The sequence below is a fragment of the Rhopalosiphum maidis genome, chromosome 1 (assembly GCF_003676215.2).
Source record: "Rhopalosiphum maidis isolate BTI-1 chromosome 1, ASM367621v3, whole genome shotgun sequence".
NCBI classification, from domain to species: domain Eukaryota; kingdom Metazoa; phylum Arthropoda; class Insecta; order Hemiptera; family Aphididae; genus Rhopalosiphum; species Rhopalosiphum maidis.
In genome coordinates, this window is record NC_040877.1 from 22,914,503 (window position 1) to 22,929,399 (window position 14,897).

The window sequence follows — 14,897 nt, forward strand, 5'->3', positions numbered from 1 at the left end:
TGGGGTACACGTTTACTATTATACATTATTGGATACACTGATTATCATTGCATAAATTGTTTAATTTTCAATCATTTTAAATTGTTGTATAAAATCTGATTGTAATTCCTCGCTTTCATCCTCATAATATGTTTTGTACTATCCAATAGTCCGTAAAAAATATAAAACTAGAATTCTTACATAATTTATAGAATAATTATAAGTATTTTCCAGGAACTAGATTTCCAATTTTTTTTAATGTATGAATTAATAAACATAATATTATTAACATTATTTACATGAAACAGCATTTAAAATAAATTAATTTAAATATAATAAATTTAAATCAAAAAATTTAAAGTTTTAGACCTTATGGTAGGATGGACCAAATATATTTCACGTGTACAGAACGGTATTATTCACATGTTGTATAATATTATCGTAGTTGTTTGAGGGCATATCAAAAGTTTTAGAACTAATTTTAAATATTGACACAACTTTAATAATTATTTGTGTAATTTATTGAGACATTAGATTTTTAATGTATGTAATACTTATACAACGTATTGGAAAACTAAAATTATTAGAAGCAGTCCAATATGTAATCTAAAAAAAAAATATATTTACATAATATATTATAAATATTGTAATATACACAATTATGTATGTATAAATACTATATACATTTATTTTTAAATTAAATATTGACAATAATTATTATATTTCAACCATAATACACATGAATGAACATATAATATAATATATGAAAAACATATATTATATTGTGAGTATAAAGCCGGTAGTTATCACATTTTACAACAATTATGGAGAATTTAATTAATTTATAACGGATTTAATTAGGACAATATTATTGATAGATAGAGACTAGACAGAGCATTAATGTAGAAAAATTTAGCATAAGAAGAGAAATAATGTTTTTTTTTTTAATAGAGTGTGTTGAACAAGAATTAAGATTGCAGGAAAATTGAGTAATAAGTAATTTCAGAAATTCAAGATTTAACAACACAGTTAGAGATGGCGTGAACGAGGTTAAGATGCACTAATACTTAAACGCTACGAGGATCGGTAGAAAATTAAAGATGCTGAGAGGTTTTTCATTTTACCATTCCAATTTCTGTAGTGTACGATTGAATCAGTGGGTGAAGATGAATCAGATAATACAAAATAAGACTGAACAGAAATCAATATATTGTTAATATAATACACGAGTAGTTTTAGTTTAACTTTTTAAGTGTATAGGCAAGGAAGTTTAAAACAACCGTTACTGATTTTAATAACATAAGAACTTCAAGAGAAGAAGTTTGTGAACTTTGTAACCCGAATAAAAACTATTGCAGTGACAGAGACTGAATCATAATATAGTATAGTGGTGTAAATCTGCAAATAAATCTCCGGTTGTAATTAACTAAAGAGATCTATGATAAGATAGGATGAGAGAAATAAACTTTTAAAAAGTAATTTTCCAGTTTGCCAACAGTATATAATATGAATTGGAGGACAAGAACCTTTACAGTTTATAGTTTAAAATTGTGATTAGGTGTCGACTTAAAGGTAGGCACCAATGTCAGTGCGTAAGACACTTATCGACCGTAGCCAGTTAAATCGATTACGATGAGACAGAAGAGTATAAAATATTATATAATATTGTCTACTAACTTTACATAAAAATATATCCTCTATGGTTGTTTCAATAACAATCACCACGTACAAATAGAATGTCTATAATAGTTGTTTTCATATTAAATCACAAATAGGTATAAATTCACTATATATACACAAAAAAAATGTCAACAAATAAAACAAGTATCCTACTCCCAAACACAGAAATACGAACAATTAAATTAAATTGTAATGTCTACTATAATGTTTGTGATAAACTGTCGCATAAAAGCCTGTATTATATCTGTTTTTTAAGATAATATGTGTATTTACTCCACGCTTTTTTATCACTAAAACGTATATGAGTAAATATTATTTTACATATTGGACCGCTATTCAATTATCGTTTCGTCTCGTTATTATTATTTTCGTTTCACGTGAAAACAAAACTGTGCGATTGTAGTACATAATACATACACATATGTATACGTACAGTTTGTTATTGTGTATTCGCAAAAGGAAAGTTGCAATATTCTTGTCGATTTTAATGCGTTCATGTTTCGCACGTATTTTAAATACACACTTAATACCGTACACCTACACTGTGTAGATAATCATAATGACTTTTAGCGATAATTCTACACGCATTGTTTGAGCGTGGTACATTGTTGCTTACGGTTATTGTTTCAGATATACATCGTACAGTTTGACGCAACGTGAAGGCACCTAAAAAACAACGAAAAACAAAAACAAATTTCCAACGCCGGTGACGACATTTTTTTTAGTTGCAGTTTCAGTTGCAGCGGTTGTTCATAACGATGATAATATATTAATAAGTTAGTTAAAAAAAAAAAAAAAAAAAAAAATAATGATATAATTATGTTTTTGTACGTTTAAATTTTGTTGTATATTAAGTTTTGTTATAATACTGATAACGATCATTTCAATGATGCCCAGTAACAGAGTAATTTATTACGCAATAATAATAATGATAATGCACAGACACTGTACGCGTGTGCCAATAATAATATATTTAGGTACTTTGCCTATATTATTATCATAAAAACAAAATGTATTTGTTTAAATATTATTATTATTATTAATTAATTGTCGTGGCGAATATTATAACATTAATATAGTGACCACTGACCACAAAACTATAATATATTATTATTATACAGGTTGAATTTTATTTAACAGTGGATTTAAAAAAAAACTATCCACTATTATTATGATAACGAAAAATGCCATTTACTAACGATAATATTTTTTACGTGTTTGTGTATTTTTATTATTTATAGTTGTACTGCGTTGTCATTTGCGTTCAAATGCAGAAAAAAAAATATATATTTAGATAGGGTCATGCGTAGAGTGCCTTAAACATAATATTAATATAATATTCCGTAGCCTATCGTATTTACATTCTAGTCGTATAACTTATCGTTTTACTTTTTTTGTATACGGTCGGATTTAAAGTTATGAGCATTTGTGTGCCTACGTGCTGTTTCATTTGAACAATATTATGTGTATGGAAAAACTGCCAAAAATTGTATGACGGAAAATATAATCAATATAACTTATATATTAATATTATATTATGTATTATCGACAACAATCGTAAACATTTTGTTATACGGATTAAACGTATTTTCTGTTATTGTTATTAAAATAATAATGAAGATGTATAATATCACTGTTATTCCATTAAGCTGATAAAAGTTAATTTTTTTTTACTTTTTTAATTATTAAATTGTAAAAAAAAATACTCAATATTTTCAATAACTAAGTCTCAAACCATTAATTTTAATATAATCCAAAAAGATTAGTCTAAAAAATTGATTGAACCTTTCATATATTGAACATCAGAATCTTTCATTGGTTACTATTGTTCAACTTTTATCGCTCAATGAACCGAAATTTAAAATATTGATATATATAAAAAAAAAAATCTTTATTGCACTCAAATAATTATATAGGTCAAAATATATTTTATACTCACGATAATTATTTATACATTTAACTAAAGGCTTAATTTGAATAAAAATTCAGAAATGATGAAGCGCCACCATTGTTCAGGCATTGTTGTAAATATTGTGAATTTAGAGTCTTATGTTAATCAGCTGCGATCGAATTAACGGGGGAACCAAATTTAGCATTACATAATATAGTCTTGTTAACTGCAGCTGCAGACGATAAACAGAAATTTAAAAATTTGAACATTATTGCTCAATGACTTGAATTCCGTTTTTTGTTTCTAGACTTTAAGAAATAATAATATTACGTTGAAGGATATTAATTAGAAGACATAAATTACCAACTGTTTGAACGAAAATCGTAGATTCTATTGATTGAATAATGTTTACATTTAAATTTAAAATATATGCCGTGGCGTTAAATATATTAAGTAAAACTATAGTTTTATAGAACTTTAATAAAATATAATATTATTTTAAATATATAGGAGTGAGGATTAGCATGACTTCACTCATGTTGTTCTTGCTCGTGTGCTTAATAATTATGAAATAGATTTAAACATAAAAAAAATATTCAAGAACATATACGTTAATAATGTTTTAAATGTAATGCGTGTGTAGGTAAAGTTGAATCAATAAAAATAATACCTATGTTAAATTTGTGTTTATGTACATTTTTTTTTTTTTTTGTGGGGAGGGTGGGTTACAATAGACTGTGATGTATTATAATAATAACGTTTTTAGACTAATATCTGTTTATGACTGTTTGTTATAATAAATGCATATAGAATAAACGTAATGAATATAAACGAAATCTGATTACATAATTATATAGATATATGAATGCGAAATAATAATATAATATGTTGTATTATGTATTTGTGTACATTTATTTCGATCCTAGTGGTTATTTTCCGTTTTAGTGTTGTTGTACAAAAATCATTTTACAAGGAAAAACAATCATCTGTATCATCTGTATTTAATGAAAAAATACAAACTGAATGTATAGGTACTGGCTTTCAAATGGTCAAAAATACACCGAAAATAAAAATAATATTATAATATTATATCTGCTTATTGTGATAATCTTCTGAGGTCCAACTACTGCGCGATTTTGAAACGAACTATGCATATTATTTTGTTTATTTTGTATAAACTATTTGATAAATGTATAAATTATGGTTATTTATTCAATATTAGGTGTATGAATTTACTACAGCGAGTAACTACATTTATTTTAGTTTTATGGAAAACATAATAATAACTAACTACCCATATAAGCTTGCATTTATTTATTATTTTTATCGTATTTCTATTTTATAAAAAAAAATAAAAATTGTAAATGCGATTATAAAATATTTTGGTCGCAAAGATAAATCATAGGTTAAAACAATTTGGTATGGCACTCGAGCAAACAATTTTAGCGAGTCTCAACTACAAAATAAATCATAAAATATTATATATGAGCGTCTAATTCGTGATAGGTAACCATTTTAAGACTAATTAGTGACAAACATCGAATGACAAAAGTAAAATATTTGTTATTATTGTCAACGTTATAAGTTTTATTTTTATTTTTTATAATATAAATTCCATTGCTAATATAAATAATAATGAAAAATATTAAATTTTAGTTTGTTTTTTTTTATGTAATTTATTTTAAATACGACATCTAGGCTTGGTTGTAACAAACACAAATAACAATTTATTTTTGATACTCCCCAAACAGTTAAATCACAATACGTTATTCGTTATTCTACACTTGGGTAACATCTGCTGGCTAGGGCAATGTGTAACATGCTCGTTGAAATTATACTCGGGAGTAACACAATATGCACGTAAAGCATCTGCATTATAGTGAATAGTGTACATGAATAATATTAATGTGAAAGTACGAATCAAATATGTTACAAATAGTCATTATTTTTTTTTTTTTAGAAAACTTACTATCTATTCCAAGGTTGATAATTAATATTATTCTAAGTTTTTATGATTCAAATTGCAATTATAGTAATAGATAATTATGAATAAAAATGAAATGAAATCATTTTTTTATCTATATTAGACAGGCCAGAAAAAACTAACAAAAATAAGTTCCACTATTAGGTTCTCAGTTATCTATAGTTGTCAGTTACGATAGGAACGATTATGGTATAACACATTATAATGACAGAGTGTCGCATAATATATGAATTTATTATATCTTCTAAGTAGACCTAATATCATTGAAATGTAAATGGTGATATTTTCATACAATAATCATTCGTTCAAATTATCAGTGACTTTCATTGTAGATGATACAAAAAACTCACGAGATGTTTCTAATAAAATTCTTATACTAAATCAAAAATATACATTTATATAATATTGAACTATAGATTTGTATTTAATATTATACTTTTGATGACTAACAGCTCCAATAATACGTATATTATATTAACTATTCAATGAGAAAAACTCTAGCCTGTAGGAATTTATATGAAAGATTTTAATGTTTTAGACGGATTATGATTGATTAATAAGGTTACTATGTTTTAACTGAAGTTTGTAGCGTTCCCAGTGCGTATAGCTCCTTAGAAAAGCATATATCTACTTCACAATAAATCTAATAGAATTTTTAATAAAATGCTAACTTTTTTTATTAATTTCCACAATAAAATTCAAAGTGTATTTTTATAAATAATATGGAATTTAATGACATGAAAATACTTTCACAAACTGTAAAATCACGACTGAAACGGGCTCTGTTCTGGTGTATATTTATTGATGGCCTTCTGTGTGAATATGACGTTATTGCGGTTAACCTAAATTTAATCTCAAATCGACAATGATGGTTATCACTTGTCATTAATCACTGTTATAACTTTAAATTCTTATAAAATAACTTTTTCCAACTTTATTTTGACGGAGTATTTACATTTTGTCACCAAACTAATAATATATACAAATCAAACATTCAAGACGTGACAATTATTCGACTATATATTTATGTATAGGTACGTTAAACTTTCCACGAAGAATTACTATACTAAAAATTTAAATATTTTCCGTGAAATATTACCATAAATATATAATTATAGCTTTTTATAATATGCAATACGCATTAATTTTAAACGTATGTAACGATGTGCAAAAATATAAAAAATGTATTCCACCAATAATTTCACGAAAACATATAACATTATGTAGGTATTGATAATAATTTTTTTTTAAAAAAAACTGTATATTATAAAACTATTTCTGGAACTATGTTTGGTAATTGCATTAAAGACCATAATAATATATTAAATACCTACCATTGCACAAACATTAAAATATAAATTAATATTATTAATATATAATATATAATTTTTTTATGTTATTAGGTAGACAACATGACCATTTGTCGTGAGTAATAATTACCAAGACAGCAATAAACGTCGAAAAATCTGAAATTAGTACTACATTGGTTTTTGTTATACTCATTCTATGACATTTAGAATTTGTCGTTACATTTCTCTCCCATACGTCGTCATCTATGTTAACTGCTTTACATTCCTCACTAATTTCTACAAGTCTTCTCCATTCTAGTTATATTATAGTCTTCATCTTCAAAATTATTACCTACATTATTATGCATTATTTCCGAATGAAGACTGACATCTTGTAACGTGTGCTAATAATTTATTAATATCTAATATCTAGTTTTAAGAAAATTTATATTATATTTAAGCCTTTAACTGTTAAAAAGTAAATTATTTTAAATATTTTATAAATATACAACGATGAATAGTTGATTTTTTACGTAATTTATATTTTTGTTTTATTCATAAAAAATGTTAAATTAAGTACCTACCTATTGAAGAGGATTTAAAATATGTAAAGACTATTGAGTAATTTTTATATAAAAAAAATATTTTTAATGATAACTTATTCTTATCTGTAAATACTGTATTTTTAAATTTTATTTAATTTCAAAATAGAAAAGAAAAATTATGAACTTAAAATTATTTTTGGTGCATTATTATTTTAGAGGTAAAAACTATAAAAATGAATAATCGTGTTATGCCCTTCACCTATTAGCTGCGTTAGATATCTACATGTTGAGATGTAGAAATAAAATATTTTAGATATATATTTACACTTGAATTTTCGTTTATTATATCATAGCCTTTCAGCCTTTCAACTGTGATCCATAGAGATTATGAATATTAGACTATAAAAGTCAGGTATATACTATACAGAGACTATAGTATACAGGTACAGGAGTACCTATTCTACAAAATGTCGGTCTACTACTACGTTAACCGAAATTTTAAATACAAACTAACAAACAGCTTGTTGAAATTTGATCTTAATAATTAAAATATTCTATTAAGGAATATTAAATTTAAAATGTATGATATCATGCAAAAAAGTAAAAACTTTTTTTTAAACGATGATAAAAATAATGAAAAATATAACTTAAATTTAGTTTATAAAAACGTTATTTTTGAAAGTCAAAGAAATATTTTTAAATGGATCACCATATTGATGATATTATACCTTTGCGTCCATATTATTATATAATTATTTTTTATCCTGTGGATACAATAATTATGATATGCGCTATATTAATCGCGTACCCAATTTCACTGTTGGTATACAACGAGTTTGCACGAAGTTTATCGATCCTATATTATTATCGGAGACGTATGCGTTCGCCACGGACTTGGCCGTTGACCAAACCAGCGCGTTGACGTATAGGTATATACTAAGCATAAAATAACGCTAAGATCTGTCGAGTTTTCGCAGCGGTCGTTCGGATCGTATAACGTAATAATTAATACTATTATTATTATCATTGTCACGAGTTTCATTGGACAGCATAAATTTAATCCGTCGGCTGAAGATAACACCACCGCCAACATTATATTGCGCGATCCGCCTATTGTTGTGATATTATCGACTCGTGTGTTGAACGGGATATGTAGAGGTTGTAGAGCTTTTATTATTATTATTATTATTATTCCAACATTGTTGGTCGACCAATATTGAACAAAAGACAGTACAATCGATAGAAAAATAATATTTACCAATGATAATATAATACAATGATTCAGTACACTCATTATAATGATAAGGATTAGGTAACGATTACGAAAAAAAAAAAAATACAGTATATTTTATAATTTTGTAAGTTTTTATATCTTTAAATTACGACATAGGTTTTTAATTTCACATTCAGATTCGAAATATTTCTAAAAGTTGTCGATCTATAAAAAAAAAATCAAATTTTAAAAAATCACGTGAAGAGAAGAGGTGTAGGTACATAATCGTGGTGCTACAAAAAAAGATAGAAAACAAAAAATCAAAAATAATTGTTATTTACTATTCTAATAATTAATTGGGAAATTTCACGTGTAATTTTATGAAGGTATAAAACGGTATAAACCATAATGAATTCCCTTAAAAGTAATTTTAAATATAATATCAATACCAAAATAATACCATGAAATATGAAAATAAAAAAATCTCTCGGTATATTATTACTGTATACTCTAAGAAAATGCAATATGTAACCTTAAAGATATTGAATTATCTCTTAATAATTTCATTTCATAGTGATTTGACGCATATTTACTTAGTAGTATTGATAAAAGCTCTAGTTTACTGTAAACTGTATGATACCAGTATCAAATCATTTGATATTATTTCTTAGTAAATTAATACATATGATTTTATAGCTTTAAAAGATGCTCACAGATATAACTATGATCAGTCATGATATGATTTATGTTAGTGTTTAGTAATCCAGTAATGTTATTGTTATTATCAATAATTCAAAACGACGGAGATGTTGCAATTCAAAAAGTAATTTTTTCATAAAAACGGAGTATTTTTTTAAAGTTGATTTGCAACCGTAAATAAATGGCTTATTAACAAATAAGATACTTATACAATTTTAACATTTATCATAACGAGACCTATTTTCTGTCTATTCGAAAAAGTATATATATATATATATATTGTAAAAAGTTAATTGTTTTCAGTAAAATATGATGCATGGCATATAACTATTAGGAATACGGCATGCCTGTTAATAATCGAAACAGAAGAAAATATGAAAAAATCATTTTTTCTCGCATCACTACTGTACTTTTTCATAGTTTTAATAGTCTGTAATATGTGTGGTCGACTTTTCTCAGTCATAAAAGCTTAAAAAACTATCATAACTATAATTGTCCCAAAATTCGATTTTTTTTTTTTTACCTAGAAATTTGGAAAACGGTGATTTTGAATGATGCATTATTTTTTTGAAAAACCGTTATAAATATTTAATTTCGACCAAATTTGAACTTAAAATGTGTTATAAATTGTGCTCACATGTTTTTTAGATTTATATGGTTTCGGTATGGAACTATTTACGGAGAATATTTCTAAATTTAACACTCACGCGCACACATCATTGTGAAATCAACACATTCATCACTCGACTGGGGGTTTAATATTTTGAAAAACGTCGCGACATTTTCCGATATACCAAACGGATGATGTGTCTACTGCTGTTCAACGAATCAACCGGTACAATCGATCACGGCGTTTGCATAACGGCCATGTCGCAGAGAATAGAGATTTCCAAAAAACGTTCACGTCAGACACACATCGCGTCACGGTCCTTTTTATTTCACACGCGCGCGGCACGGCACGTGCTCACAAATCTCGTATTATTATTATTATTATTATTGTATTTCAAACCTCACCGCCCACCCGCCAACTGGTCATGTACGAAGAATATTATTATTATTCTTCTTCTTCGAAACGTCGTAACTTTTGAATATTACAGTGCGGGCGGCTCGCGGGTGCGGCGAGTATAACGGCATAATCGTATTAATGTCGATCTCGCGAACAATGCGCTTTAGAGCTGTTCGACGCGCATAACACTCGCGCCGTTTGAGCTCTTCATAATAATATAGAGTACCTATACCGGCTAATGTTATCTTATAACGTCGTAACCAGCACACACGATGATAATAATATTGTACAACGCCACGAGATCATTGCGTCGTCCTACTGCAGCGGTTGGGCTTTCTCGATTTTATGAGTAAATTTATAAATTTACGTTGGCTTTTGTCGATAAAGACGCATATCATTATGACGATAATAATAATATTATTATAATGGTATATTGTCGCGTGACTGATCGTTATTGTACGCCGCCGCCCGCACTTTTTAACGCGCGACACGTAATTCGTGTGTGTGTGTGTGTGTGTGTGTGTGTCGGTTGTATTGCCTACACGCGACCCGATGATGGTGGCGAAGACGGCAGGCAGTTCGGAGTAAACCGATCAACGACTAATAATAATAATAATAATATATTGTTATAAAGTGCGTGTCACTACTTGCCCGATAAAAAACGCCAAAAACACATTTTTACCGATGTCTTGTTCGACGCCTATTATTATTTATAACCGTGACGCGTGTTTCGCACACAATTATTATTAGCACACACGAATTAAAAAGCGACGAAAAATTAGATAAAATAAAATAAAACCATACATTATATTGACGAAAATTTATACGATTTTTCTCTTCGAAAACATTTATTTGTGTTCAAAAACCAAACACAACATACATAGAGTCAGATAATAGGTCGACAGTTAAAAATTACCATATTTATTAATTAAAGAAAACTTAAAAGTTATAATATTGTAGCGTCGCGTTTACACACACGATTTCGTTCGCAACATCTAAGTGATTCAGGTAACTTTTTTTCAAAATTACTATAAGCGACCATCTAAAAAATATGAAATCTACGTAATAAGTGCTTACTGTGTTTTAAAATTTCCCACAAGTAAAATATTACATTGGTTGAATATGAATACGTGTACACAAAAATATTGTGATATGCGACAAAAGAGGAATGTGCGATTAAGTTATTCCGTTAGATAGTTAAAAAGGTAGATTAATGTTTTTAAAATCTTTTATTTTAACTTTAAGTGAATTTTCTAGTTAACGTTATAACTGCACTAGTTAGGTAAAGCATACATTTCAATAATTTAGCTGTTTCTAGATAGGTTTAAAATAATACGTCATGTTAAAATCGTGTATAATGTCATAAAATAGATACTACATTGTAGACTATAACTAATAATTAAAACCAAATAACTAATTATATTTTTTATACAATGGTCAAATAAATATTCCTTAATTTAATAAATTAGTTAGATTAAACGGTGGTATTTAAGAAATAAATACTTACAGTTGTCTACTGCTGTGCAATAAGTAGAAATACAATGATGCTTTTTTTAACAAAATTTAATACCTACTAAAAATTATTAAACTTCAAATTAACTCCTTTTTTACCCATTTTAAGTAATGTTTCTATCCATATTTTGATCAAACTTTAAGAGTTAAAGCTTGTTAACCATTCGTTGAATTAACGTATGACTTAACATTCTTAACTCAAATTTATTGTTTCATTAATTTTTCTACTTTCGCATAATACGTTGATTTTAAAAATAGTTCTGTAATGTATAAATCTAATTACAACAAATTATATCAAAGACTTTTAGCTTCTTGCTTAATGCTTGAATTTTAATTTTTAATATTTAATATTTTATTTAACTATTTTAATTTTATGGACGGATAGTTCACAAACGATACTTAAAATTGTTTAAATAAATTATAACAATAATCGAGAAAACCCGTTTATTTTTGGGATATCTAAAAAATGTTTAAATTCACTATTACCCAGGATAATAATATAATTAAATCATTGAATATATGTATAAAATATTGAAAACATTCTCATTGATGGATCAACATATTTTTTTACGTTTTCAATCAATCGTAATTTAATATAATGTGTATATTATTTTCAAACAAGACAAGATATATTACTTACGAGTAATTTTATATTATCTTTTGAGTAAATTTTTTTTTTAAGGAATTTAATAATTATTATTAAACATATCAATATCACTAGATTACACAATGAGACTTTATTTTTTATTTAATATATGAATACTCAGTTTACTGTGCACCCAAACTTTTCTGTACAACGGTTATACAATATACACGTACACCTTTGTTTTAATCATTTTAAAGGCCTTCTCTTTTCCATACTGCTTTATAATCCATTATCTCATGTAAAGGCAACCAAAAGTAAAATTACAGATCATGTTTCATGATGGTTTCCTACCATTATTATTTTTTAAACAAAATCTAAGAAGCACTTAAAATAATTAAAAATGAATTCAAGTAAAATAAATTTTTTATATTTAACTCATTTAATTTTACAAAAATATATTTTTCAATCAAATTAAATTTATAGGCAGGTACTATGACTATATACAATAAAAAATCACTACATTTTAAAAACTACATACTATTTATTGTATAAAAATTATTATTAGTTAAATTCAAATTTGTTTATAATATTTTTTTTGTTTTTTGTATTTGTATACTGTATTTTCAATACTCTAATTTTATTTTTTAGAACTTATAGTATATATATATATATATATATATTTACGTTTATAAATTATAAACCTGGCTAGTGGTTATTAAAATCATACAATTTAGTATAAACACAAAAACCGCGATAATAGTTTTTTTTTTAATTATTATTTATCAAAATATAAAAGTATAATATTACGTATTATAATTACTAAGTACTTACATATCCATGCAAAATATTATAAAGAGTAATTAATAATTTATTTATTTAATCTACAAAAATTAACGTATGTGTTAGGTAAAAAAAAAATAATATTTTCAAAGTATTCACATACGTATTCTAAACACAAAATAAAAGTATCCTATATAAGACTGATCATATTTATTCATTCTACTAAGATAATTTTTTGTTTGTTTCGTGTGACTCGGACATTATATTATGTACAGATCATTTTTTTATTGAGCACCACTCGTTATTTCAAAATGTATTAATGTTTTTGAAAATATTTTTTTTACATAATTTTCAGTCAAAATAAAACAACATTTGACTAAAAAAAAAATAAATATTTTTTCATATTTTTTTTCATTATAATTTTTTAAGTTTTTACTTTTTTGAATGACACCATATAGTTTCGATTTCATATTCTAAAGCAAAACGTTTAGGTGAGCGAAATAATAAACCAATATTTTGCGGGGTATCCCCGTACCACACCACTTCACTCGATTAAACATGAAATAAACTAAACTCAAAACTACTCGTCCAAATTTTGATTTGTATGAATCGAATTATCCCGAAAAATATTCTGCTTAGGAACAAACTACTATAAATGTTTATGTATATTGTTATTTAAATAAATCAAATAATTATAAACGATAATAGTTTTAAAAAAAACGTTTTATTTCGAATTGGAAACTGTATAAAACAATTATTTTTTAAACATTAATACGTTTTAAAATAACGTTGTTTGATAAAAGAACCATCCAATATAGCTTTTTATGCATAACTAATTTATGACCAAAATAAATAAATAAAATATAATATTCACTTCCTACTTTATTTCAAATGTTTTTAATATGATAAAACTTCTTGTAACTTGTATATCTCTATGTATACAGTTAAATAAATACGCGGTAAACACGATACACCGTGATTTATTACCATACTGAATATGTTGGTGGTTATTTTTATTTAATTTTATTAATTATTCTTATTGGATCGGATACACTATGTGTCTTATATTTGTATAATATGATAATCATATAATTATAATTATTGATTACAGTATTTTATAATATTAAATTAAAAACGTCAACAATGACGCGGGTTGTTTATCAAAAAAACTAAAATATTGTATGACAATATATATTGTGAACAAAAAAATCTGCAGTACGACGTTATACAAAAAATGTGGATAATAATATTATATGGCAAGTGAAAAAAGTTCTCAAAACCGTATATTATGTTGAGTGTGACGTGCGTGAATGCGTGCTGATAAAATTTAGATGAATATTGCGTAGAGACAGTTTGACGAGACCTCATCTAGACGAAAAAATGAGAAAACGTCTCATATGATCAGCCAAATCGACTACCAAACGAACGCAAGTCTACAGAGTAATTATTATAGACGTAGATTAGGCAAACACAGTAAAACGTTTTCCGATGGTTATAATAGTATTACCATTTACGCGTACCTGTATTTATATGCGATTACAAAGGAAACGCTGTACGCGTCACTTGTTAAATTCGTGTGTATAATAAAATTGTGTTTCTTTCATAAGGCAGTGTACACTTACAATACACTTGCATTGCGTAATACGCGCAATTACGACTGATATTTCATTATATTGTAATAATAATAATATGGTATATATATATGTATGAGCGCAGTAGACTATTTAACATAC

At 26.1% G+C, this 14,897-nt stretch overlaps 1 protein-coding gene across 2 annotated transcripts in view; it reads left to right on the plus strand.

Annotated features, from left to right (window-relative positions):
• LOC113551067 (acetylcholine receptor subunit alpha-like) overlaps window positions 1-2,465 on the plus strand; it is a 159,205-nt gene extending 156,740 nt beyond the window's left edge. For both annotated transcript variants that reach the window (XR_003405100.1, XM_026953115.1), the window contains one exon: window positions 2,290-2,465. Coding sequence is in view for 1 of the 2 variants with exons in the window: in XM_026953115.1 (XP_026808916.1) it covers window positions 2,290-2,329 (40 nt within the window). In the remaining variant the exon portion in view is untranslated. The remainder of the gene's footprint in view (window positions 1-2,289) is intronic.
• The last annotated feature ends 12,432 nt before the right edge of the window (window positions 2,466-14,897 follow it).